This window comes from Wolffia australiana, chromosome 4, assembly GCF_029677425.1.
Source record: "Wolffia australiana isolate 7733 chromosome 4, ASM2967742v1".
NCBI lineage: Eukaryota > Viridiplantae > Streptophyta > Magnoliopsida > Alismatales > Araceae > Wolffia > Wolffia australiana.
In genome coordinates, this window is record NC_135838.1 from 10,661,989 (window position 1) to 10,685,491 (window position 23,503).

A 23,503-nucleotide genomic window follows, 5' to 3' on the forward strand; every position below is an offset into this window, starting at 1 on the left:
CGCGGCGGGAGTGGATAGCTGATAAACTGAATTTTGAGTGATTAAGATGCCTTAATTACTGTCATTGTGAAATTCAGATTATGCAATTCAGTTTATAAATTTAACCCAATACTTATACGTATAGTGTGAATATCAGGGATCGTCCAAGAGAGGCTTAGTAGGTAATGAGATGTTCAATCTGATTAGTGGATTTTGAGCTGAAGTTGGGAGATGAATATATAGGAGATAATAGGAGATAATACGATTTATTGATCTTGTCAAGAAGATCAAGAACCTCAGGATGGGTAAAAATAAATTAGGATTGTATTTATGAGAAATCTATTTAGGCTTCTTGATCTTGAAATCAAGATCAAGAAGTCAGAAATAGAGTAGGGACTAAGATAATGTAAGTGGGAAGGATAATCTATATAGGAGCTGATTCAACTTTCTCAAGAGTTTTTAGGAGGTGTCTAATTTTTAAACTAGAAGGAAATGAAATCTATCTAATTTTTATTTCATTTTTGTTTTCAGGGCTCAATATTCATCTCAATCAAAATCAGATTTGATTCCTAGAAAGGGCCAGAACATTTCGCCCAAGCAAGGCGATTTAGAAGAATACAATCTAGAAATCAAGACCAGAAAACGCAATGAAATAAACTCAGAACCTTGTTTGATCCAAGAAATTCCTCCTCTGTCTGCTCAGCTGTGGATGGAAGACTCCAGAATGGGGAGAGAAAAGAAAAAAAAAGGTTTAAGTGCCTTGGGTGAAAGGGTAAAGTCCTTTCCCGTTTGCCCTTAGTCGTCCCTTCATTACAAGAGTTCTAGCAATTTTCTGGCAATTTCCACCGTTGAATTGAAAGTATATGAAGTGAACAACCCACGATCAAAATTTGAGCATGATCCAACGGTGGAGTTGCGAGATATGAGGGTTCAAAGTGGGCTGTCTCCCCACTTTACTATTTTCTCTCTCCTCCGCCTCCTTGTGTTCTGTGCTCGTTTTGGCTCTTCTTTCTCCGAATTTTTCCCTCCAAATTCCTCCAATCTCCTGCTGAAATCTGTCATCTAAAATATTTTGACTCAAATAAGCCTTTTGTCAAATGTATAAATATATTCTGATATCAAAATGTCCTGGAAGAATACCCAAAGAAAATCAGAAAAATCATATACTCACCAAATTAACTTCATTTTGATTTAGTGCTCAATAAGTGGTTCTAATGCAGATAAATGATAATTTCATATGAGAATATGCATTTAAATCACTTTAATACCCCCAGATAACACACATTTATATCATTTTACAACTGAATTTGTGTGTTATCAATAGCGCATTGAGCAAAGGCACCTTAGGTGCTTGGCAATATTTACGGGGCGGATTTCTCTCACTTTTTTTCTTTCTTTTTTTATTTTTGCCAGGGGGTACGTGGCGCAACAAGAATCCACCCACCTGAAGAAGTTGAAAGGTCGCTGCCAATGGGAGGACGACACCTCAGAGAGCGGTTAAAAGAAAAATATTATGAATAAATGATTTAAATCCAATGGCTAATATTGGTTTAAATTCATTTATTCATAACTTTTGATCCAGAAGTCTGATTGAGATGATTTTTTTATGGATTTTCTCGTCTTAATCCCCTCTTTCTATCTGTATGGTTGGATTATTGACATCAAGCCTACATTCATAGATAAAATTAATTACTAACTAGGGGTAAAATGGTAATTTTTACCATTTTACCTAGGTATAAAAGCCAAATTTCGAGAGGAGGGGGTTATTCTTGATGGTGCTCTATCACAACTGCAAGACAGAGAGGAGCTCTAGCTTGGATCAGCCTACCTGGTACCTTTTTCTTGTTTGTATTTGAACTTTTAGTGTATTTTGGATGATATTTTAGTGAAATTTCTTCTTCATTCTTCTTGATCCAGGTCTGAACTTCTAAATCGCTAGGCTTGAGCGGAAGGTACAAGCCCTTACTAAGATTGAGAGGAGAGAATGAGAGATTTACCTAGCTATTCCAAGTGCTCATTAAAAACTAAAAACTTCAATTTCTAGGAGAGTAAATTTCCCTTTGTATTATCTAATCGTGTAGTTATTTCTGAATTATAAGACCTACAAAACCAACCAACTCAAATCAAAATTTCCCTCTCAACCTCTCTAATTGACCCCTTGGACCCTTTTCTTTGGATCAAAGAAGCCAATTTAGAGCTCCTAATTTCTTCTATTCATCCCATCTCTTCTACCCCCTTTCTAAATTTCTCATCTAATTAGGGTGATTTGATCTTCATTGAATATCAAATTAACTCTAATTAGGGTTGAATTACCAAGAAAACCATAAAATCGAATTCCTTACTAGCTTCCCTCTGACGACACTCGTACTTATCACTACACATTGTATAAGCTAAAATTGACAACAACAAGGGTTAAAAATTGCATAAAATTTACCCCTATTTTTGGCTTATCAATAAGTCACAAGTTTATGTGTAGGACGCCATGTGGTGGAGCAAAGTAACAAAGTCAATGGCATTACTTCATGAGAAATGAAAATTTATCTAGTATATGCAAAACTCAAAGAAAGGATGAGTGATATCTGATGAATCAAATAGTAGATGCTAAATGACATGCTTGAGTGAACTGTTTAATTACTATAAATATTTAAATTGATCATTTAAAAATCATTTAGCACTTAATTCATGAGTTGGCCTAAATTAGTGATCAAGTATTTATAATTATTCTTTTAGACTAACCCCACTTGACTCTATGACTCAAGTGGAACGAATCTTACTTCTCTTTTAGAGTTTTTGACACTTTCAGGTTTAGATCTCATTTGAAGATTATTGGGCTAAAGAAAAGAGTTTCAAGAAGGCCCAACCACGTTCAGAGCTGTAGGAGTGGCCTAGAGTTACAGCTTGCATGACTTTAATGAGCCTTTAATGAGCCCTTAATCTCATTAAGGCCAAATATTCAAAAAAAGGCAAGCCAAGTGAGCGACCATAATGAGGAGCAATCAGAGGGCTCAAACCTGTTTGGAGAACACCTCTTTCACCAGGATTGAGGCTGCAGAAAAGATCTCGACCATTCAAGGCTTTGGGAGATCCAAGGGTCATCATTTCTCTCTCTTCCCTATATAGACCCCTCACAATCCAATGTAATACTCACTCTTGTTTCAATCTAAATCCAAGATTTAGTGGCATGTGTGCAATTTTTCTCTTATCCCTTTCTGTTCACCTTTGTTTGCAGGTTAGTCTTGGAGCAGCTAGCCAACATCCAGACGGTTATGACGCCTCCAATATCTAGATGGTTAAAATTTATTTTATTTATTTTATTTTATGTTAAATTTAAAATAATTTTCTAAAAATATTTAAAATGCCCAAAAATCAAAACTTTGTCTAAGATTTACTTCTAGCATTAATTTTCATTTGGACAAAAATTCATAATTATAATTTTATTAAATCTAGTTACTTTCCTTTATAGGTAATAAATTATAAGTATGAAACAAACTTACGCATATCTACCAAAAAAATATTTTTAAACTAAAAATTCACTAACTATTACTTTGCTCTCTGAGGATCGACCCTTACTCTCCCTAGGCTAGTAAGTTTTATAAATATTTTTGTTTTAATTCAGATTACCTAAACAATTATAATTAGTGATTACTTAATCATTAATCCAGACCAAAATCTGAGTTATCCATATCTAACAAATTGTAGAAGTAGATAATAAATCTCATTCCTTAAGGTTCAAGGTATTCCTTGCCCCTGAACTTGCACCTAAGATATTTTTCTCTATCTTATCTTCAAAACTCATACTTGAGATATGTGGGCTGCATGATGGCCCTGTCGGGCACAAATGATACCTTATCATTTGGATACCCTAGTACAACCAAAAAGAATTCTTCATGACCGAATCCTCTCCTCTACTTTCCTGCCCTAAAGTTTTCATTGAAAAAGTTTTGTTGGGGTTGGTTTATTTCATTTATTAGCATCACCACATGGGATGGGAGATCAGCAAACCAAATATGTTTTTGAAATTATTAAGCTGACCATATATATGCCCTAAAAGCAAGAGTTTAGAAAATGGGTTCCTGCTATTTGATTGAAACTTTGAATAAATTCAGTGACTACTCGGGCTTTTGATTACAAAGTTAATACATAGGGAAACTTAGGGAGCTGGCTCTGACTTCTCAAATAATTAAATTAAAAGTGGTTCAAGCTACTATTTGGAGATACTGTTTTTTGATATCATAACTAAATAATGTTCAGAATGAAAAAATATATCATGGGAATTAAATGATTATAATCTTCGACTTGACAAGCTACTTCATGTCTCTTTCTTGCTAATCTCTCTATCGTATCCCTAACAGGTTTTGCCTCCAATGAAACTAAGTTATGTCCCTCTTTCAATCCATCCAGCTGGTTAGTCTTGCAACTAATAGCTAATCATTCATCAAGGTTCTGAAATAACTTTGGTTAGTATTTTGTGCCTCCAAGATGATGAATTTTTTTTACTGTGTGACCTTAAAAATAAATCAAAGATTATTTTGTGGTTCAGAGCTAAGATAGTAAGGGAAGGTTTTGAAAGAACTGATCAGATGATTTACTGTGTAACCTTTCAATTATTTTCATTTTTGGATAACTCTCTTGCTCATTAACTTGAACCTTTTATCTGCTTTGTATTCAAAATAACCAAGTGATGCTTCATTGATAGCAGCTTGTCGTTGAAATAAATTTTATATGCTGCAGGCCAAGACCGTCAACTTTGTTTTGTGGATATTTAAAAATCTAACATTGAACTTTGAAAAGCTGAAGATGAACGATAAAAAATGATGGGAGTAGTCATAATCATAGACTTTCATGACCTCCTAATGGGTTGAGTATTACCTTCTTCCATTTCATCATAAAATAAGAGTTTCTTCTAATCTGTTTCATTTTTGTTTCTTTGCTTATCGACTCGCGCCTGAGACTGCAGATAATCTCTTCCTGACCTTAAAATCTGCTTCCAAATTGAGTTCAAATAAACTACTATGAATGGTAGGCTTGTAATGAATCTCTTGTTTCATTACATCCATTTTTAACGTGGGCCACTAAGGATCCGCGGTGCTTTTGTATTTATATAATGAATAGGTTGAATGGGATATGTAGTGAAAGTAAGATGCTATGTGTTTCGTCTATCCTTTGACTTTGACCCTTCTGGTCTTGTTCTTTATTTAATGAATTTGGAATCATTCTTTCGTCCTTTTGCATCATTTAACTTCTAGATAACTCGTATTCTGAAAATGAATCTGATTTAATTCTTAAAATTCATCTAAAGATTTTTTGAATTCCTCAGAACCTCATAAACTTATCCCTTAGAACCTTTAATAAAACTGAGCAAACTAAACTGAGTGAATTTATTAACAAAAATTATTGAACATTTTAAGTGCATCTCGAAGCAATCAAACATACTCAACCAGTCAAAGTTTTAATCATAATGCACCATGGAAGAAATAAAGAGGGAAATGATTTTATTAGAGAATATGATGTTAGAACTTTCTTGAGTTTCTCCTTAAGTAAATGAAAATTTGGGGAAAATATGAAATATGAAGGCACTTGGCCCGAATGAACAAGGTACAGGGTCGAGAATGGAAATTAGAAAAAAAGGAGAACATATGAATGACCATAGGAAACCGTATTGATGTACTAGATCTGATAATGCTCACATGTTGATGTGAATTATTCCACCAGTTGCTTGGAAACTTAATTATTGTCATATAGAATTGCCCGACACAAATTGAAATAAGAGCTGACTTGAGATGAAGGTTTTATAAACATTATTGACTCATGTAACTAAGGAATGAAATGAATACAAACATTAAATTAGCATCCTACACCCGAAAGGTACCCCACATAGGTCTTCCCTTAAACCACACAGCAACAAGTTAAGCAATGTAAAAATGTACCAATTTAGTTACCAAAAAATGAAGATAAATGGGGATGTTTTGTTATTGGGGACAAGGAATGGCCTATAGACATTACTACTCGTAAAATTATATTCATCCAAGCTGGAAAAACATGTGCATAAGACATTTTCCATCCTATTGAAATTATGGTGCTGCTACCCAAATGAATATACATTGCTGTAAAGAAAAACTGATTAAAAATTAAAATTTGTGCATATATTATGATACAGAGATGAAGGTTTGGTCCTTTAATCAGAAATGAAGAACTTATGGAAGCTACGTTATCCATTATTTCTTATACCTTTGGTTGAGGCGCTCTTTATTTTATCCTTCCCTATCCCGAGGTAGGCCGTCACTTAAGTAAAACGTTCCATTTAAGGCATCAGAGTGAGCCTCCTTTCTGTCATTATACCAAAGAAAGCGCAAGCTCAATTGGTTATTAATAAAGTCTACATGCAACAAATCGGGAAGGTCAGAACAGAATCTACATGCCATTCATACAATTGGTTGGGATGAATGTATACGTCAATGGAAAAAGGAATAAAAAATTGATGACAATCCCAACTGGTCTCACTCAATGGAGTGAGTGGACACCTAAAATGTGTTCCCCCATCTATTTATACTTATTTAGATACTTTTCATAAAGTCCTATAATTTTAAGTACATCCACCTACGTCCATTAATCTTATGTGTTTGATCCTCTAGGTCCATCTAATAGTTTACTTAATAACTTTAATGTACTTATAAAGGTTATTGACAAACCTTATCAATATACTATATCGACATATAAATATTAATTAATCAAGGATCAACTTAATCTAATCAATAGGTAAAGTTTCCACTTGTGGTGTTCCAAGTCACACCTCGTGCTTTGCAAGATAAAAAGTAGTGATTAAAATCTCTCATAGAACCTTCACCATCATCTGTTGTGATGAACGTTGCCGGAGACGAGGAATCCAAAGATTTTCTTTTAAGATCCTTTACCTTTAGAAGATTAAAATCTTGATCTTAGCATAATTAAGAGCTTCAGTTCACTTTTGAAAGTACTTGCATTTCTCCTAAGTAAAAAAAAAAACAGTTATTCTTTAGTTGGATTTTTGAGAAAAATAACCACATCTTATATAAGTGCCCTGTGGGGGCATGATTGGTGTCCATGCACCTCTCTTCTCTAGAGCCACCAATCACTTCTCCCTCTCTTAGTTACCTTTGAGATGGGTAATGCTGTAGAGATTGATGGGAATCTCAGTTACAATATCTGGTGCCTTGAATTGTGTGCAAGGATATGATAACTTTTACAAAGTGGCCCACGTGTAGGAACAACTTGCAACATTACACTTGAAGAATGCCAAGTCATAGATTTGACTATGCGTAAGGTCACATGATCAAATATTTGTGCCCTGTTTATTTTTCTCCTATGTAAAAGTCACAATTATCTTTAATTTGTTCTGATGTGCAATATTGGATTTCATCTGTCCCATTCCCCAAATGTCCTACTGAGTAGATATAGCATAATTTGTTATGATTCAAGTTATATCATTCCAGGGTCATGGCAGGTAATGCATCAATTACAAGCTCACATGTTTATCATCGAACTATTTTAACATATTAAAAGATCACATGGTATCTTCATAAATTTATGGATATGCATGAAAAATGACAATACATATTTAATGAATAAAAAATCCATTTATTATTTTCCCTAAAAATCCTTTGATTTTGGGTGAAATATTGGGGAAATTATTTAAAAAACCCTTAATTTTATGAGTTCCCCCCAAATTTTGACATATATTAAGTGTGTTTTAGTGTGAGAAAAAATAAATATGAGTTTTATTTTTTAAGGAAATTTATATAAAGAATTAGGTATTGATAGGCTAAATTAGGCCTGGAAAAACTATGTCAATATTGAAGACAACCAAATCATGTCCCACAATCAGGCGGTCACGGCCTTATAGCCAACCTTATGAACTTGCCATACCATTTCTGTGGTGCAGCAAGCCTGTCATGTCTACCATGCTAGTGGAAAGTGGAAAATTATCTAGGGATCAAGGTACTTTTAATGATTTGTTGTAGCAGTTTATTGGTTCTCAACCTTAATAACAGTTATGTATTTTTTTTGCTAGAGATTGGGCTAAACTTGTACATCATCACTTAAAATTCTATATTTTTGGATTTATGCTGAGTCAAGAGCAAAATGAGGTATTTTTAGTAGAAGTAAAAGACAAATCAAGTCAAACCTTTAGGAGAATCTCAAAAAATAAGTAATTGATAATCACATCTCCTAAGATGTAATCAAATATCCTAATGTTTGGTTCTTCATATAAGTTATTTGAAGCCACAAAACGCCCAATCTCCAGACGAATCACACACTGGATCTTATCATTTTCTTCCCTACCATTAATGATACAGATCTTAATTAACAAAAGAGGAGGGCATTCCAGGATAAATGAGGAGAAGAGTAGGTATGAAAGCCATATAATTTGATTGACATTATAAAATTGTCATCTTTCAGTTAGCTGCTAGTAGACATGGTTGTTCGGTTCCTTTCGTGCGAATTTTTGCAAATTCTTCATTCTGTTTGGTTTTCCAAACATAACAATATCAAATTCGAACTGATCATCGCACAGGCCTGTGTGCGGTTCTATTGTTCGCTTTGTGCGAATTTTGTTCAAATGTGCAAAATTTCGTTCATTTTTGCACGAAAAAAGAACAGAACGAAGAACTGAACAAAGAACAAGGGCCTGTGCGGTTCTTTTGTGCGAATTTTTTGTTCGATTCTAACTAACAGAACAGAACAACCATGTCTAGCTGCTAATGATTGGATTAAAATTCCAAAGGGTAAATGGGTAATTATTGAAATTTACCTCGAGTAATGAGTGAATATGTTCCAAGTGAAGATAAAGAAATTGCCCGTTGATGGGAATCGGGTTCTATTTTTGCAGCAGCTCGATCTAGTGGGAGCGTTCTATAGACGACGGATCACGTCTAAAAGGCGGAAGATTGGTGAAGACGATGCAGAGACTGGGAAGAGGAATTATGGGCTCAGCAGTGGCTTTAGTATTATCATTTTTTCTGGTATTTTGGGCCGGGGGAGCATTGGCGGAGGGTGTCACTCCGTCGGAAGCGTTAGAACTCAGAGAAGAGGTTTTTATGATCGATAATTTCATCAATTGTTTACCTTTTCTTCTAGGAATTGATAAAAATTGTGTTTTTGGATTTGCCGAGTCGTCGGTTGTGGTGGTGAATGCCGGACAGGGTAGAGTTGACTTTGGCAGAGGGGCAACCAGGGCATGGAGTGTTTCGTTGGGATTTTCTGGTTTCCGTGGTTCACTTTGTGGCTTCAAAGTTCTTTAAATTTTTTCAATTTTTTGTTTAGCTTCATATTTGTAAAATTTCTTATCAATTTTTTGTTTCTCTTAGACTTTGAGATATTCCATTGTTCAATATTTTATGTTTGGTTATCTTTTGATTTTAAGCAAGTATCCTGTTTCTAGCCGATAGTTCTTATTCTCTTTTTCTTTTAAATTTCTCCAATTGGAGGAAACACTTTGTCTTTTGCATTGTCATTAGAGGAGAAGTTTCTCACATTAGAGAATTTGATAATTTCCATGGACTTTGGAGGAAAATTGGATATAATTTTCAGTTTTGCATTGTCTATTTGTTTACTTGGACACATGCCCCCAAGTTCTTTGATTGTGTTACCAAGTATACACGTTTAGAATGGAAAATTTTGAAATCATGACACATATTGCCTTATGGATCCTGTGGATAGTAGTTCCTTATGTGGTTTTTTATTGTATTTTAAGTTTTGCTATACTGTGCGGTCAAAAACAGTTAATATTCTCTGAATAATTTGACCTCCATTTCGTTTCAGTGGTGAGACCAGACATTTAATTACTTCACTTCTTGAAAATTTTTGTTTAGCTGATTTTATCTCATATAATACCTCTGTTTAGAGTGTCATCAACAATTTTTACCAGGGCTAAATATTTGTCTTCTTGATTTTCATAGGTTCGCCAGATGTTCTACCATGGCTTTAATGGGTACCTGCGTTATGCTTTTCCCCTCGATGAACTGAAACCCTTTTCTTGCTCTGGGGAGGATACACTTGGTGGTTATGCCTTGACTCTGGTTGGCTTGGCTTTACCCTGTATTTTCTCCTGGTGAACGATATTTTTTGATTGATTTGTATTATTTTATCTTGTTTCGTCTTCCGACAGGTAGACTCTCTTGATACATTGGCTTTACTGGGAGATCAAGAGCAATTTTCCTGGTCTGTTGAATGGCTTGGAAAACATCTTCGTTTTGACATTGTAAGTGCCACATTTGCAGGATGAACAATTCACTGTCAACTTGTGTTTATTTTGCATATGTTGCAGAGCTGAAGTATATTTTGAATTAATTCTGCTATAATTTAGTCATGGATATGATATTTTTGAAGCTATATCACTCTTTTTTTTTGAAAGTAAAGGGGATGATCACCTGGAATTGGTGATCTACCCAATACTATATAGATATACATACATGTTTCAAGCATGACCAAACCCACCCCCCCTCATGTCTTTCTTAACCAGCATGCAACAAGACACTACACTTTGTGAATGATGCCACCCATTGAAGCTGTCCTCCCTTTAAAAACAATCTCATTATGGTGCAGCCATATAGTCCATAGCTCCGCAAATATTTTTCCCCGCTCAGTCTCTCTCCTCAATGTTCCACCATGGAGTGAGGTCCACAAGGTCCCATCTGAAGTAACGTTCATCCCTGGAGTCTGTATGCTGGCCCACATTTCCCAACAATATTCTTCACCTCATGTGCTCAGAACATACTTGGTAGGAGTGTCCAGGAATGGCTTCTTCCTGAAGATTTGCGTGACAAGTCTTCTCCTGAGTAACAACCAACCAAAAAGAATTCATCTTTAAGGGAATCTTTCACTTCTATATGATCCTGCATGCGCAAATGGTTGCCATGTCTTCCTCAGTCTGACCAACTTTGAACTTCGCACAAATTTCTCCGACAGAAAAAGATGCACCCTCCCACTCCCAGTTATCCTGCCCCTCTGTGGATAGGTCTAGTATGGTTAGAGAGTTTTGGATACAATATATATCTTCTACCCTCTGATCCAATGTAGCCCTCTCCATGATTGAATTCCATGTGGCATCCCATAAATCCCAAACTATGGCCATCGGGTCCTGTGTGAGGCCAAAAACCTGAGAAAAAATTTCTTGTAAAATCCCCCAAGCTGACCAATCCTTCAAAAGAATGCACCATCCCCGAATTTGGCATAAAAGAACTCCTCAACTTTGGGGATGACCTGGCTCAAACCCTACCAAAATGCCGATGCCTCTCTGACCAGAGCCACCTGCTTTTCCCAGTCTAGCCGCCTACCATAGATGTCCTTCAGGACTTTCAGTGCCACTTTGTCAGAAGTGCCAGGTTCATTTTTGTTACTGGAGGACACCCAATCCCCCTAGGTTGATAGGTCTGCAAATCACATCCCAAAAGACAAACACCATCCCCCTAACCTCTCCAGATCTTGAGTCTTTTCAGAAAAACCTTCGAATCAAACCTTCAAGCTGCTTTTGGAATTGTAGAGACCAAGAGATAGAATATAGGAATTTCAAAGAACACCAACCTCAGTAGCATCAGACGACCCCCCTCAACAGTACCCTGGCCTGCTACCCCTTCAGCCTCCTCTCCAACTTCGTGATCACTGGTTGCCAATCTGCGCTGGAATGACCTCCCCTCGTCAGTAGTAGAACCAAATAACGAATGGCAGATGCCCCGATTGGCGTCTTCAAGGCGTCAAAATATTGAGGTATATTGCTCTGTTAGGATGAACATACCAACATAACTCTTTTTGGATTCTGGTGGATATTTTTTGAGAATTTTGATGCATAACCTCCTTTAAATGATCCCGTGAAATTATTGTCTATGTACAAGAATCATAGAGAAACACAATAACCAATTGTGAAATCTCATTAATGAAGAAATTCTGTTCATTTTTGGCGTTTAAACCGTTTCAATGATTTTTTTGGCATTTAAACTTGGGAGCGCATCTAGGTTCTCTTCCTTATATTTTCTGGAAAATTTTCTGTCATCATGGAAGATTCATTTCGTTTCAATGCATGATTTCTCAGTTTTGAAGAACTTTTGATTCGTTCCAGTTGCAAGAAACGAATCTATGATGCTATCAAAGAACAATTGACATATCAAAAGATGTCTATTTATCAAAAGTTTTTTTACCGAATGAATATCACAGAGTTGTTAGATCTCTGGGTATATGTTCCGGGTTTCATCCCAGATGGATTTATAGGGTCTTGTGTTCATTTGTGATATTTTTTCAGGATAAAATTCTTTTCTCTGAATGTCTCCAATATGATTCTTATCCTTATCTGGACTTCTTAAATCCTCATAGTGATCCCCTGTTCTTGAGTATATTTTTTGCTGCATTAATCTTTATAACTAATGATGTTCATACCAGACGCTAAATTTTTCCTTCTTTTACAAAGCCTATAGTTTCTAGAAATATTTGGAACTCTTTGTGCTTAGGATTCCCAGTATTTTTGTCTTTCATTGACCTTTTTTTGTCCTATTCAATTTACAGAACAAGACAGTGTCTGTGTTTGAGACGACTATCAGAATCCTTGGTGGTTTGCTCTCTGCTCATCTTATTGCGAGTGATTATGCCACAGTAAGCTAATTTCACCTGTACTGCATAGAAAAAATATCTACTTGAATCCCTTCCCTTATTTTTAACGGGTGACCATTCCTTTCAATTTTTATCGATACTGTTTTGATGTGTATGGGCATGCCCATTGGGCCCTAGTCCACTACACTCTATCAAGTTTATATTACCATTTACTGTTACTGTTGAACTGAATAGAAATTTGTATTTGACTTGTAATTAGAACACAGAGTGGGTTCTTTAACATCAATAACCTCCACTGCGTTTTTCTCTGGCGTACTACAAAGTGTTTGTGACACTATCACTGTCCTCACCATCATCCACAACTGTTGTGTGCATTGTTTGTCTATTATGTGCGCCCTCTTCATCAATCAATTTTACTGCATCTGTTCAGTCAACCTTTGATGGTTCCAGTACCTTTTTGGAAACTACAGCTATTTGGTCTACTGTAATTTACTGTCTGATCCATCACAGTCCTGTCTGGCTGCAGATTGCTCTATCTGGGGCCTGCAGGAGGATCTGGTTCATTGGTTCCTGCCGGTGTAATCTGATTGGTCCTTGTCAAAGGTGTAGGTTCTGTTGTAGAGGACTGGTCAACTGATGAAGGACGGATCTGAGTCTGAATGAAGAGTTAGGATGTGGAGGAAGCAATCCCTTAGTTGAACGAGCCTGTTCCTTGTGTCTGACCTCATGAGATTCCCTTGTCATCCCATGGAACCTATCTCCCTAGGAGAGGAAAAATTTGCGTTTGGGAACCAAATGAGGTTTAGGAATCACTTCTTGAAGAGATTACATGTGAGGTCGACCAATCGATGAAGCTGGGAGATCATATAATATAGAATTTTTCTTATCTTAGCTTCAGGTCTGTGACCTTATCACGTTGCAAAGTATCAACCCCATCAAAGATTAGCTTTATACAGATATTTTTTGAAGAAAATTCTCTGTGCAGAGTTCAAGCTCACACATAAGCTTGGAACATGCAGGATATGGGTACACATTCCAATAGGTTCAATTTCAATACTACCAATACCAGCCACAGTTTGCAAGGTACCATCGGTGATTTTTACTTTCGTCATGCTACAACAGGGTTCCTAAGATGTAAACATTGTTTTTAATTTGGTCAACTGGTTGGTAGAACCGGAATCTAAAAATCCAAGGAGCAGAACAATGGTGGGGTTTTGTAGCTATTGACAGGCTAGGAAGAATACCTGACTGGACAATAGATTTTGATCCATAATATTCATATTTTTGACCAGGTAATGCACCGGTTGCAGTTGGAATGGTGCGCATCATTTTGTGTCTCTCACACTGTTATTTTTGCTGTCTGGGTTTGATACCCTGGCAGGTTGCCCATGGATCTTCCAAAAATTTTCCTTGGTATGCCAGTGATGTCTACAATAACTACTCCATAATTGGTCCTTGTCATCATTGCGTAAGATTTTTTCTGGCGTTGATTCCAGATGTGGACTTTGGGTGATGATTAGGGGATTTGAGAGTGCCATTCCTCCAGGCAAATGCTTGGACAAACAGGCAAACTTCTCCCTGGTTGTGACCTCCCAGGTATCTCTCTTCTTTGCGTTTCTGGATGACAGTTCTTGGTTTGAAATGAGCATGAAGATTTTCAAATTCTGGACATAGACCAGTGAGGTAGTGATAGAGATGATCTCCTTCCATAATGCCTGACGCTTGGTAGCATACACCAAGGCTGTACGATATTCCAATATATGACACATAGATCGATCTACCTAGGCAGCTATTGTTGATTCATCATCCCATTAGAATATTGCGTTTGAATGGTATCACATATTTCCTTGATATGATCATAGTCCATATATGACTGCCTGACGCTTACTAGCATAATCCATAGCTGTGTGAAAATTACATCTTCGCAGTGCCACTTGGTTTCGTAGGCAGAGGTGGTTTGTCTGTCAGATGATAGGCTTGGCGTCTAGGTCGGAGAGTAATTTGTACATACTACTCTACTGATAGAGGCTTTGTCCAGTAAAGAGATTTCTAAGGGTCACTTGGGAAAGATTTGTATACCTTGGCCATGGGTATAACCAGATAAAAAGGAACAATAAACGATTCTCATGAGGTAGAGTTCAGTAAGGGGTTGGAATGGTCACCCATGGCCACAACGGTGGTGGAAGTGGTGGGGAAAAGCAGCATTGTGCATTGGCTATAAGCAGTGCCGTCTAGAGGCAGGCAGGCCACACAAAGAAGCAGCATCAAGCATTGGGTAGAAACAACTTCTGCTAGAGGCCGGCAGGTCACCCAGAGAAGCCGAGATAAGTAGGCTGATGAGAACCAGAAAGAAGTAGGCCAATGTGCAGCATGCCAAGCATACCAAGATACCAGGAAGAATCATGCCAAGAATGTCAAGGACGTCAAGTCTCATCGTCTTGTGTGGTTTGTGCATCACTGTCGTCTTTAGGGCAGCATGATAGTTGGAGGGAGGCAGCGGCACCAAATGTTGACATTATTTAGGATAGACCGAATGTTATGGTAAAAGCCAAGACACAGAGGGTGTCACCGTTGTCCTTAGGGTAGACCAGAGATTCTGGCAAAGCAAAGGCACACCCCGATGGTTGGAGGACGGCAACATCGTCATCATCTTTGACCTCAGGAAGTGATTACCCATCTCACAGGAACTTGGAGGGCTCGGATACTATGACAAGTGACCTCAATCACACTGTCAGGAGAGATGGAGGAAGATGCGTAGATTGAACAAAGAAAAAACTTTTCACTACTCACTAAAGAAAGAAAATATATGACACAAGATAAAACAGAACTAAAATGGCTATATTTGCCTAAAAATGTGTACATTAATGTAGAACTGAGAACATGTTCATCTGTTCATCTCCCTCATCTTGGTGGCAGTCTTACCATTGGCATATCTCTCTTATTCTCTCCTGTCTCAGCAACAATCTAACCAAAGGACATTGCTCTCCTGCCTCTCTCTTTTTGTCGTGAAGGGTCCTAGACCTATAATTCTCTTCCTCGTTGACACATTGTTTTCATCTGAGTCTATAACTTATTTTTTCCAAAGCTGACACATTGTTTTCTGAAACTATTTTAAGTTTGATATACTTTCAGGGAATGATGGTTCAGAATTATGATGATCAATTACTTCATCTTGCAGAGGATCTTGCACAGAGATTACTTCCTGCATTTAACACCCCTACTGGTGCGAGTTTGACCATGTTTTTTCTAAACTAAAAGTTTAAGATTGGAATTTTTAATGTTTGGAGCAACATGAGACTTTGAGAGATCTTATAACGACCTGAAATATTTGCAGTTCAAAATTCGATACATTTAGACAATTGTAACATGCATATTCTCATTTCTTACATTACTTTTGCAAAATCACTAGGAGAATTAGTGTGATTCATTATATAAGTATCTATCTTCTATTGCATTTGTCACAAGTGTCAAAAGCTCTTGGGTTGGTATCAGCCATCACTAGTGGATTGTTGACCTTGGTGTGAAGCAACCACACAGTCACAGCTTTGTCGTGATATGACTACAACATTGCTAAGATACTGCTGTAAACCCTTCAATCAATGATTGAAGCTATCCAACCATGCCTTTTTGCAGCGGTGGAAATATGATCTCATATCAAGTTGACTCCTACTAGAATGCCATCAACCAGGACAATCTCTTGTCTACCATGTCCACATTAGTTTCTGGAAAGCATTCAATTGGTTGTTTGACTGATCAGCTATAGTTAAAAAATTATCCCTCTTCGATCCTGGGGGTTGGTTTGAATGACTAACTTGTATCCTCAACACTGGACATTGTAGGTTATCTGTGTTAATCTTTGACACAATCACAAGATGGAGACTTGGAGGAATTGACAAACGTGGGCTGATATATGTGGACGATGGTGCTGACACTGGACTGATTGTGGAAGGAGTTATACCACCTCCAGTTTTGAAGAGGAAGCTGGGTAAAATCCTGAAGATCTACAGTTGCCTTAGACACCCTGGCTTAATATTTTTGGTGCGATTATCCCGGTTTCTATTAAAGATGTTGATCTATCAACTATTGTATGTGATGTTTGTTGTATTGCTAAACACAAACAATTGTCTTTCACATTCAAAAATACTAAAAGTCCATCAGCGGTTTTTTATTATCCATAGTGATGTCAGGGGTCCTTTTCCTATTGCCTGTATAACGGGCTATATATGGTTTATGGTTACAGTTAATACTTGTACAAGGATGAATTGGGTCCATTTTACACCGGGAAAATCAGGAATCTCAGAAATAATATTCAATTTTAATATCATCCAGCAACAGTTGTATGTTTGAAAGAAGAAGCAGCGCCCTCATAAGAATTGCACGGCTCACTGAGTTGGAGGTTTAATCCCAACAGATATCCAATTTGGAGTAGAATTGAAATTAAACTTCCCAAGTAGTACTCTCCATTGTCAGTTCGGCAAATTCATGAAGACATAGACTAATGAATCCAGGTGTCCTTCAGGCGGACCATGGAACTGAACAGAGAACAGACTCGTATTTAGAACAAGAAGAAGAAATAGAGGAAAGTAAGATGGAGATTGAGAGAAAACAAAGATCCTCTCCTTCCTTCTGGTTGCAGGTGTCTTCTGCTCCCAGTCCTCAACACAGCTACTCTGAATAATAGAATCTTGAAAAAGGTCTCCTTCCTGCCTCTTCTCTGCTTCAGTTTATTTGTTGGATCTCCATGGGCTGTGTGCCCATGAGCGAGATTTCACACGTGGCCTGACTTATCGGGCTCTCTTGTTGGTATGACGCCTAAACATCTTAGAAAAGAACGTATCAGGGTTCTATGCCTAGTGGAACCAACAACGAACCCTTGTCTAAATGAATAAAGAGGTTCATAATCATATTGTGAGTTTCCTCTGCCTCATCTATCATCATCCCACCATGACCTTATTGTGGAGTCCCTCTCTCTTCTCTGGGTAAAGTTCCAGAGATACTCTCCTTCCTGGCAACCTTTCCTAGGGCGACGCTGCCCATATCATGTTCTCTCCTGGAAACCGTTTCTCTCTACCTGCCATCGAGAAATTAGAGCCCTCGAAAAGGCATTTCGGAAATCTTTCTTCTTGTTTCTTGTGGGGATTCAAGATTACAATGGGAAGACCACATTTCTGGGCTGGTTTTCAGTATCCAATTTGTGCAATATGTTACAGACCCAGTTTGATGATCGATGGTGAAAGCGTTCCGATTTGAGAACGCAAGAGATTTCTTTCACAAACAGCTGTCATCTTTCCTCAACGGCTGACATTTTGCAATATTGCATGCAGGGTGAGAGGCCCCTAAGACTTCGAAGAGATCAAGAGAAGGCTACAGAGGAATTTCCCGCAGCTGGGAGATGCAGAACTTTGGAGACTAGACACCAGAGATCTCTTCTTATGGGGTTTGTCCATGACAGCATAAGTGCAGTGTGTAGATGGAAGCAGAACTGGACTAATAAGATAGCGCCAGGTGCAGTCAAGTGATGGGACATCGTAGATTGAGGCATAGACAGCCATCTTGGAGTTTTGTAGGATGCCGATGGGATCCTGGATATGGGCTGTACTAGCCCCCCAGTTAGACCCTTCGGCCGACTCTGCCATATTATATTGACAGGGCTGGACTCGGGGGGGCCCAAATCTTGTAGTATTGGAGGTTATGGTGGCCAATGGTCTCACCACCACCATGGCCCTCACTACGATGATCGGAAGATACATGCAGGGTGAGGGTGTCAAAATGCCATCCTCCATCAGCGCTATCACCTGATACACAAGGGAAAGCGGCAAGGAGAGGCCAGGGAAAGGCAGTCGTTGCAGTTGAGGCGCGGCATATAAATGCTGGGTCCTCTGCTTTCTAGATCAACTTCGCTTCCTCTATCCTTATTCTGCCGCTCCTCCTAGCTTTCACACATGCCCTTCCTTTCACCCATCCCTCAGTATCAGTTTTCCCCTTTTATAGACCACTCCTTTATATTGCATGATACCTCCTGGTGTGAGCCTCCTGAACCTCTGGTGTGCCTGTGCTCCTTTGAGCTTCTTGCCTCCTTTGGTCACACTTGCTGTCACATCATGGTTCTTGTCTGTGTCTCCTTGGAGCTTCCTTCCGTTATCAACCTCACCGACTGTGTGTCTCTGTTTTGTTACCTAGCTTCCTTCAGTTAGTGAATGGGTTTCCCTGTTTTACCTCCAGTGGCATCAGTGCTCTGTATGGTATCGGCTGCCTGCTTTTCTCCTGTAGCTTTGGGCTTTTGTTGTCACCCTCCTTAGTCTTTACCTCTTGCCGGCCATGGCCCAGTGCTAGGCTCCGGCATCTGGTGAATATCTGCTATATTGTGACCCATGTTTGGTGCAGCTGCTTGCCGACTCGATTCTTGGCTGATTCACCTCTTGACATATATATGTCTTGAGCCATTGTTCGTCTGAAGCACGTGGAGTGACCCCCATCTACCTCTCCTGTCTCCCTTTGTTGGTTGATTTGTATAATCTGTCTCATGCAACGCCCCCTGATGATGGTGGTGCTGGCAGAGGAGGTTGCACCATCAGTCTTGACATTGAACTGACCTTCTAGGCTGCTAAGCTAGGCCAGGCCTGACAGCTGAAATCCACCATAACTTCTGTCTCTTGCAGCGAGTCTTGGATGGTCCTTGCATCAGTATGGTGTTAACAGGAGGTTCACCAATCCTGGGTTATCTTCCTCGGATTTTTCAAAAAAATTAGTATTTTTTTTTGAACTATAACAAGGATGAACACCCGATGAATCAGTGAACTTCCCATTTGGACCATAGAGGCCCTATACCATCCTTCCAATCATCTTCAATATTTCCCTTCACCTCCTGTCGCTTGGGAGGACCATGCTACCATAATTCCTTCTGCTTCATGTATTACTCCATCTGTAGAAGCCCTTCTTCCTCTGAACAGCACCTCGTTTCTATGTAACCAGATGGCCCACAACACCGCTAGAGCTCGATCACCGTCCTTGTTTCCTCTTCTCGCGCAATTTTGTGCCGAGTCCCAAAAAGCCAATTCAGATGTCACCTTCATCCTTGAAAGTGGCTGGCTGGCCCAAACCGTAGGAGCAAAGGAGCATTCAAAGAAAAGATGGTTGCAATCTTCCTCCCCATTCGTACATAGCACGCATTGTGACGAAGTATCTGGATATAGCCTTTTGCGAAAAACTCTTGTCATTAATCATTTCCTTGCTAGCAGCCATCCAAAAAATCTCGCCTTCAATGCGACTCTTTGGCGCCTTATGAACCTGCATGCGCTGACTAATGCCCTGTCTTCCTCTTGCCCCTGTCGGATCATCATATAAGCGTTCCGAACCGAGAAGGGGCCATTGTCCACTCCCACCTGTCTTTTTCTCCATCCTCTGGTCGTAACTGTAGGGATTGCTGCATATCTATGAACTCGGACACACGCTGGTCAGATAAGGCCCAATGTATGATCGGGTTCCACGTGCCCTCCTAGCAGTTACACACGTGGGCATTTTGATCCTGGGCAAGTGCATACAGTTGGGGGAATATCTCACCAAAAATACCCCGTGGCGATAATGCATCTCTCCAGTATCGGAATGCCGTCGCATCGCCTAACTTGGCCAAAAAAAACCTTCTACTCTTGGAAAAACCTGCCTGAGCCCTTGACAGAACGGGGATGCTCCATGATATGGATCTGCCATTCTGTCCCAATTCAGTCCCCTAACATAGATGCCACACAATAAATTGATAACCAAATCCTCTCGTGGATACATTATTCTCTCCACCCATTTGGTTAGGAGTGCCGTGTTCTTTCTCTGCATGTGTAGGACCCCCAGACTGCCTCTCTCTTTGGGACGACATACCTTATCCCATGCCACCATGCCAAGATCGAAAAAACTTAGTATTAACTACCAAATGCCAGGAGGCCAATAGGATTGGGGACTTTCGATCTATATCATTGTCCAACTCTGTCTACCTTATATTGGTGAAAGTGTTGGCTAATCGACTCCGACAAGTGATTGGAGATTTGGTTGGACCTTTCAGTCTGCATTCATCCCCGGTCCACAATTAGTAGAGAGCGCAGTCGTAGCAGGGGACATCATAGGGGCGTGGCACAAAGAGGGGAAGAAAGACTTTATGTGGAAAGTTGACTTTGCGAAGGCATATGACACTCTGGATTGGGACTTCCTGTGGGCTTCAATGAGGAAGAGAGACTTCTTGAGAGAATGGGTGAATTGGGTGAGGTGTGTGACATCACATTCTTTCTCGATCTTAGTGAATGGCAAACCAGAGCGTGGGTGGATCCATCCTCAAAGAGGTGCTAGGCAGTGATGTCCTTTGGCGCCCTTATTATTTGTCTTAGCAGTGGATGCTTTGGTCACATGTACAGTCAAGGTATGCGCACACGGTCAGCTGAAGAGATTCTAGTCTGCGAGTTTCCCAATGGGTATCCCCCCACTTCAGTATGCTGACGACACGTCCTTCTTTATCAAAGGCTCGGCAGAGGAAGCTGGCAATCTCTCAACGCTTCTAGACCTTTTTGCGGACTTCTTAGGACTACAAATTCACCGAACCAAATCTGTTTTTGTGGGTTTTGGTCTGACACTAGAAGAGGAATCTCGATGTTCAGAGGCGTTGGGGACTCCCATTGGGATGCTACCCTTGCCATACCTTGGACTGCCCTTGAGGAAGGGGCGGACATCAAGCACGGATTGGGCGCCGGTGATTGAGAAGGTGGAGAGGCGATTGGAGGGATGGCAGAGCCGTGTGCTGACGAGAGCTGGTCTGCTGATTCTATTAAGATCATACTCTCTACAATACCAATATTTTACCTCTCCGTCTATAAGATGCCCAAGGGAGGCTGTGAAATTCTATAGATTAAAGGTATTCAAACAGAACTGAAGATTGGTATGGAGATGTCAACAGCACCTTATTGTTACTGCACCGTAGTAGAACTATTTTCCAGTTTCTGTGGGTTACATTCTATAAAGTCTATAGATTATCCCCACTTAACAGGCCCATCATTTTAGGCCCACTAAGCATCTTGTACAAAGGTGTTCTCTCCAACTTAATCAAGCTAGGAAATCTTTTGCATACCGTATCCCTTATACTGATAAGAAGATGATGACAAATGGTGATCTCTGTACCTTGACAGTTAGGTCTTGATGTAATTTTGGCATACTACTACTATCACTGCTGTGACTTTGTTGGACACTTTTGTGATATTCTTAGAACGAAAACTCCTAATCCTGGACCCCCTTTTTCTTTAATGAAGAATGACTTGGCTACCCTTCTCTGATGGGTATCACATCGTGTATTGGGTTTCTGGTGGTAAATTTCCTGGAGTGAGTTAGAACCTTGCAAACAATGGCTGATCAAACATAAGTCAGTGGAAAAGAAAAGTGATTAAGTTTTGCTAAATTTGTTGACTAAATGTAGCCATTCACTGCATGGACAGCTATCTATCAAGCATCTGCTAGTGGTGGATAGGGAGTGGATGTGTGAGAAGGAGAGAGAAGGAGAGAATGGAGGCAAGAGCAGGGCAGCAGGAGGAGACCTGACACCCTGGGAATCAGGCAAAGCTGGACAACTTAAACCCTAACTCCATTACATGCTGGGGGTTCCCGATCCTTTTATGGAAGAGGGAACCCTTAGCATATATTACTTATAAACCGTGTCTTCAACAGAAAAGAACATCATTTGGGGAATTTTTTTTTTTGAAGAAAATAGGGCAGACCACCCGAAACCGGTGGCCCACCTGATACTATTAAAAAAAAACAAAGTCATGTACACATCATTTATAGATATGACCGCACATCCTCCTTTTATCCCCCTGCCCCCCAAAAAGATATTAGCGCCTCAACGTCAAATATGGCACTCTTGACTGAAGCCTTTCCTCCCTTGAACACCACTTGGTTTCGGTGCAACCATACTGCCCACAGTATTGCGAGAATTCTCCCCCACTCCATTGTGCTCCAGTATCCACCCGTCGTGACTGATGCCCAAAAATCGTCGCCTGAGGAGATATTCACCCCTGAAATCTGTTGCGAGGCCCATACTCCTTGAGTGAGGTGACATGTGAAGAAAAGGTGTGAGCAGTTTTCCTCGCCCCCAGCGCACAAGAGGCAGTCGACGGGCTCCGCTGGTGCCCACCTCTGCCGATAGACCCGTGTGACGAGTTTCCGTCTCCTCAACAACCAGCTGAAAATTCTCACTTTAAGAGGAATCTTTAGTTTCAGCATTATGTGACATGCCTACTTCTGGGTCATCTCTCGCCATCCCTGGAATTTTCAAGTATGCATCCTTCACCGAGAAAGGTGGCCCCTGCCATACCCATCCGTCTCGATAATCTGCTGATGGGATGAGAGGTAGGAGGATCTCCTGCATTCCCAACAACTCCTCAAACCAAAGGTCTGATAATGTCTCAGAGAGGGTTGGGACCCAAGCCCCATCCCAACATTCCCTGACTGTGGCAGTTGGGTTCCTTGTTAGAGCAAATAGTCTGGGAAACTTCAACTTCAAGGGACCTTGTTTTGACCAATTATCATGCCAGAAACGAAAGCCTTCCCAATCTCCCAGTTTGGCATCAAATAACTCACGGATGTGAGGGATGATTTGACGTAGGCTGTGCCAAAAAGGGGACTCCCCCCTACTTCTCACCCATCGCCTTTCCCAATCCATATCACGGCCATATATGTCTCTTAGGACATTGAAAACAAGACCCTCCGCTGGTGTCATAACTCGTTCGACCCATTTAGCCAGCAATGCCAAATTCATGGATTCCAAGTGGAGAACCCCCAGCCCTCCTTGTTTCAGAGGTCTACAGACCACATCCCACATCCCACGCTACTAGGGGTATCCCCCTAGGATCCCCCTCTCCCCCACCTCCCCAAAAGAACCGCCTCATTAATCCCTCTAGCGCTTTGTCACAACTGCCGCTGC

At 39.8% G+C, this 23,503-nt stretch overlaps 1 protein-coding gene across 2 annotated transcripts in view; it reads left to right on the forward strand.

Annotated features, from left to right (window-relative positions):
- Positions 1 to 8,833: 8,833 nt before the first annotated feature.
- The window catches only part of LOC144701902 (Glycosyl hydrolase family 47 protein), a 38,906-nt gene continuing 24,236 nt past the window's right edge, over positions 8,834 to 23,503 (forward strand). For both annotated transcript variants that reach the window (XR_013581145.1, XM_078573714.1), the window contains exons 1-5: positions 8,834 to 9,047; positions 9,915 to 10,034; positions 10,124 to 10,216; positions 12,511 to 12,597; positions 15,688 to 15,778. Coding sequence is in view for 1 of the 2 variants with exons in the window: in XM_078573714.1 (XP_078429840.1) it covers positions 8,916 to 9,047; positions 9,915 to 10,034; positions 10,124 to 10,216; positions 12,511 to 12,597; positions 15,688 to 15,778 (523 nt within the window). In the remaining variant the exon portion in view is untranslated. The remainder of the gene's footprint in view (positions 9,048 to 9,914; positions 10,035 to 10,123; positions 10,217 to 12,510; positions 12,598 to 15,687; positions 15,779 to 23,503) is intronic.